The 4,530-nt window shown below is 55.4% G+C and overlaps 1 protein-coding gene across 1 annotated transcript in view; it reads right to left on the reverse strand.

The window, feature by feature from the left end:
* The window catches only part of LOC110391501 (syntaxin-4-like), a gene marked incomplete at its 3' end in the record, with an annotated part of 11,078 nt that extends 6,945 nt beyond the window's left edge, over positions 1-4,133 (reverse strand). The window contains 3 exon segments of the mRNA XM_021383396.1: positions 1,402-1,501; positions 3,727-3,813; positions 3,923-4,133. Of these exon segments, the coding sequence (XP_021239071.1) occupies positions 1,402-1,501; positions 3,727-3,813; positions 3,923-3,952 (217 nt within the window).
* Positions 4,134-4,530: the final 397 nt, after the last annotated feature.

The following is a 4,530-nucleotide window of genomic DNA, read 5'->3' on the forward strand; positions in this document are numbered from 1 at the left end:
GTGGGGCTGGCTATGGGGCAGTGGGGTGCTATGGGGCTGGCTATGGGGGGGTGAGGTGCTGTGGGGCTGGCTATGGGGCAGTGGGGCGCTGTGGGGCAGTGGGGTGCTATGGGGCTGGCTATGGGGGGGTGAGGTGCTGTGGGGCTGGCTATGGGGCAGTGGGGCGCTGTGGGGCAGTGGGGTGCCGTGGGGCTGGCTATGGGAGGGTGAGGTGCCGTGGGGCTGGCTATGGGGCAGTGGGGTTTGTTACAAGGCAGTGGGGCTGGCTGTGGGGCAGTGGGGTTTGCTGTGGGGCTGGTTGTGGGGCAGTGGGGTTTGCTATGGGGCTGGTTGTGGGGCAGTGGGGTGCTGTGGGGCTGGTTGTGGGGCAGTGGGGTGCTGTGGGGCTGGTTGTGGGGCAGTGGGGTGCTGTGGGGCTGGTTGTGGGGCAGTGAGGTGATGTGGGGCAGTGGGGTTTGCTATGGGGCAGGCTGTGGGGCAGTGAGGTGCTGTGGGGCTGACTATGGGGCAGTGGGGTTTGTTACAAGGCCATGGGGCTGGCTGTGGGGCAGTGAGGTGCCGTGGGGCTGGTTATGGGGCAGTGGGGCGCAGTAGTGGCTCTGTGGGGCGCAGTGGGGTTCTATGTGGTTCCATGGGGCACAGTGGGGCACAGTGGGGTTCTGTGGGGCACAGTGGGGTTCTGTAGGGCAAAGTGGGTTTCTATGGGGCGCAGTGGGGCTCTATGGGGCACAGTGGGGCTCTGTGGGGAGCAGTGGGGCACAGTGGGGTTCTGTGGGGCACAGTGGGGCTCTATGGGGCTCTATGGGGCACAGTGGGGCTCTATGGTGCGCAGTGGGGTTCTGTGGGGCACAGTGGGGTTCTGTGGGGCGCAGTGGGGCTCTATGGGGTGCAGTGGGGTTCTGTGGGGCATAGTGGGGTTCTATGGGATTCTGTGGGGCTCTATGGGGCGAAGTGGGGTTCTATGGGGTTCTGTGGGGCTCTATGGGGCGCAGTGGGGTTCTGTGGGGCTCTATGGGGCACAGTGGGGTTCTGTGGGGCGCTGTGGGGCTCAGTGGGGCACAGTGGGGCACAGTGGGGTTCTGTGGGGCACAGTGGGGCTCTATGGTGCGCAGTGGGGTTCTGTGGGGCTCTATGGGGCACAGTGGGGTTCTGTGGGGCGCAGTGGGGCTCTATGGGGTTCTGTGGGGCTCTATGGGGTGCAGTGGGGTTCTGTGGGGCACAGTGGGGCTCTATGGGATTCTGTGGGGCTCTATGGGGCGCAGTGGGGCTCTATGGGGTTCTGCGGGGCTCTATGGGGCACAGTGGGGCTCTGTGGGGCTCTGTGGGGCACAGTGGGGNCCCCATGACCCCATGACCCCATAACCCCAATGACCCCGTGACCCCATGACCCCGTGCCCCCACCGGGGTCGGGCAGCGCGTTTCCCAGCAGCGCCTCCTGCAGCTGCTCCAGCTCCGCCAGCTTCTGCTCCAGCGCCCGCAGCGCCGCCCGCACCGCCCGCGCCTGCAGCGTTAATTAACCCCTTAACGAGACGCTCGTTAGGGGCTCATTAGGGGAGTTTGGGCACCCCCGAGGGCTCCCAGTGCCACAGACCCCACTGAGCCCCATAGAAACCCCCATTAGGGCCACGGGGAATCCCTCGACCCCCAGCTCATCCATTCACATGCTAACGAGATGCTAATGAGATGCTAATTGGACGCTCATTAGGGGCTGATTAGGGGAGTCTGGGCACCCCTGAGGGCTCCCACTGCTATAAACCCCAAGAACCCCCATAGAAACCCCATTAATGGCACCGGGATCCTTCAACCCCACCATCTCTTCCACTCACATGCTAATGAGATGCTAATGAGATGCTAATTAGATGCTCATTAGGGGCTGATTAGGGGAGTCTGGGCACCCCTGAGGGCTCCCAGTGCCACAGACCCCACTGAACCCCATAGAAACCCCCATTAGGGCCACTGGGAATCCCTCAACCCCCAGCTCATCCATTCACATGCTAATGAGATGCTAATTAGACGCTAATTACGGGCTGATTAGGGGCTGATTAGGGGAGTCTGGGCACCCCTGAGGGCTCCCAGTGCCACAGACCCCACTGACCCCCATAGAAACCCCCATAATGGCACCGGGATCCTTCATCCCACCATCTCTTCCACTGGCATGCTAATGAGATGCTAATGAGATGCTCATTAGGCATTAATTGAGAAGTAATCAGCAGAGTTTGGTCACCCGTGTGGGTCCCAATGGCACAGACCCCCACCAACTCCCTCATTAATGGCACCATTCCCCCCATTTCCCCTATCTCACCCACTCACATGCTAATGAGATGCTAATGAGATGCTCATTAGGCGTTAATTGAGAGGTAATTAGCAGAGTTTGGGCACCCGTGTGGGTCCCAGCGCCATAGAACCCCAATTAATGGCACCGTGATCCCTCGCCCCCATCTCATCCAGTCACATGCTAATGAGATGCAAACGAGATGCTAATGAGATGTTAATTAGGCATTAATTGAGAAGTAATTAGAGTTTGGGCACCCAATGCCACATTCATGACCCCCATCAACTCACATTAATGGCACCGTGACCCCTCAGTCCCCACGCTAACGAGATGCTAATGACGCTAACGAGATGTTAACGAGATGCTCGTTAGAGGCTCATTAGGGGGCTCCCAGTGCCCCCCAGTGCTCGTTAATGACACCGTAACCCTTCATTGCCTTATCCCTCTCACACATTAATTACATATTAACGCTATATTAGCCACTCACTAATTAATACCACATACCCCTTTCAACCCCACACAAAGCCCTGTTAATGAGAAGCTCATTAGCTGCTCATTAGCAGCCACTGAGGGCTCCCAATAGAAACCATTAATTACCAATAATAACGATCCCCATTAATGATCCATGCCCCCATCTCCTCCCTTTGCACGCTAATAAGATGCTAATTAGATGCTTATTAAAAACTAATTAGATGTTAATTATTCACCGATCCATTCTTCAAAGCTAGTACTAATTATGTTTAATTATGCAACCCATGGTTTGATGGAGTTAATGAGCATTAATGTCGTTCATCTAGTTTAACTAGTTATCATTAACTCATTCAATTAACACTTGATTAATTAACTTGTACTAACGCAACGTGAATTGGTCGGCATTGGCCACGTGACCCTAATTTGCATAAGTCAATCGAGCTCAATTAAATGATGTCCTACGATCGATCACTGAGCGGTATGTTAATCGTATGCAAATGAGATGCTAATTAGGGCAAACTTCTTGGAGTTCTCTTTGAGCCCAATTAAAACGTACCTGATATTGCAATCCCCCCAACTTATTAATTGCTTATTAATTACTTGTTATTTGTGTATTGACTACTAATTGTGTGTTAATTACGTGTTAATTATTTTAATTACATGCTAATTATTCTAATTACATGCTAATTAAAACACTTAATATCCATTAACCCCAACCCAAATGCTACAGTAAGGAATCTATACTCCCCCGGTCCCCCAATACCTTAATTGGGTGCTAATTACATGCTAATTAGGAGTTAATTAGTCCCTTATTAATTAACCCCTTAGTAATTAGCGCAGCTCAGGGCTTCTCCACCCCATCGAACCCCCATTATCCCCCTAAGCCACAACGACTCTACACGCCCCCCTCCTCCCATTATCTTAATTGGACGCTAATGAGGCGCTAACAAGCCGCTAATTAATGAGCCCCTCATTAACCCCACCTGCAGCAGCGTCTCATCCTCGCGGGGCGGCTTCAGCCCCACCAACGCCACCGTCTCCTCCCCCTCCTCATCGCTGGGGACGTAGTCCTGGGGGCGGGGAACCCGCCGGTTAATGAGCGCTAATTACCGCGTTAATTAGCGCGGCCCCTTTAAGAGCGCCCGGCTCTTTTTTTTTTTCCCGCGCCCCCCGCGGAACCTGGAGGAGTTCCCGCGTCCGGTCCCGCATGGCGGCGTCAAAGCCCACTTCCGCCCCGTGGCCACGCCCACTTCCTGCCCTATCCACGCCTACTTCCTGCCCTAACCACGCCCACTTCCTGCCTTAACCCCGCCCTTCTGCGGTCACTGAGCGGAAGTCGGGAGGTGCGCGGGGAGCGTAGAAAGGGCCGCTCTAGGCGCGGGGTCCTCCAGGGGCTGGAGAAAAGGGGATAGGAGCGGGGGACTTATGGGGCAGACTTATGGGGTTTCGGAATTTGTGGGGTTTGCTATGGGGTCTGCCATAGATCCTATGGGGTTCTGGTGTTTCCTGTGGGGTTTGCTATGGGGTTATGGGGTCTGTGAGGTTTGCTATGGGTCTGCAATGGATCCTAGGGGGTTTGCCATGGGGTCGGTGGGGTTTCCTATGGGGTTGTGGGGTCTGTGGGGTTTCCTGTGGGTTTTGCTGTAGGGTTGTAGGGTCTATGGGGTTTTTCTGTGGGGTTTGCAATTGGCCTCATGGGGTTATGGGGTCTGCAGTAGGTGCTATGGGGTTTGCTATGGGGTTATGGGGTTTATGGGGTTTGCTATGGGGTTTGAGGGTCTATGGGG

Source organism: Numida meleagris, unplaced genomic scaffold (genome assembly GCF_002078875.1).
Source record: "Numida meleagris isolate 19003 breed g44 Domestic line unplaced genomic scaffold, NumMel1.0 unplaced_Scaffold385, whole genome shotgun sequence".
NCBI lineage: Eukaryota > Metazoa > Chordata > Aves > Galliformes > Numididae > Numida > Numida meleagris.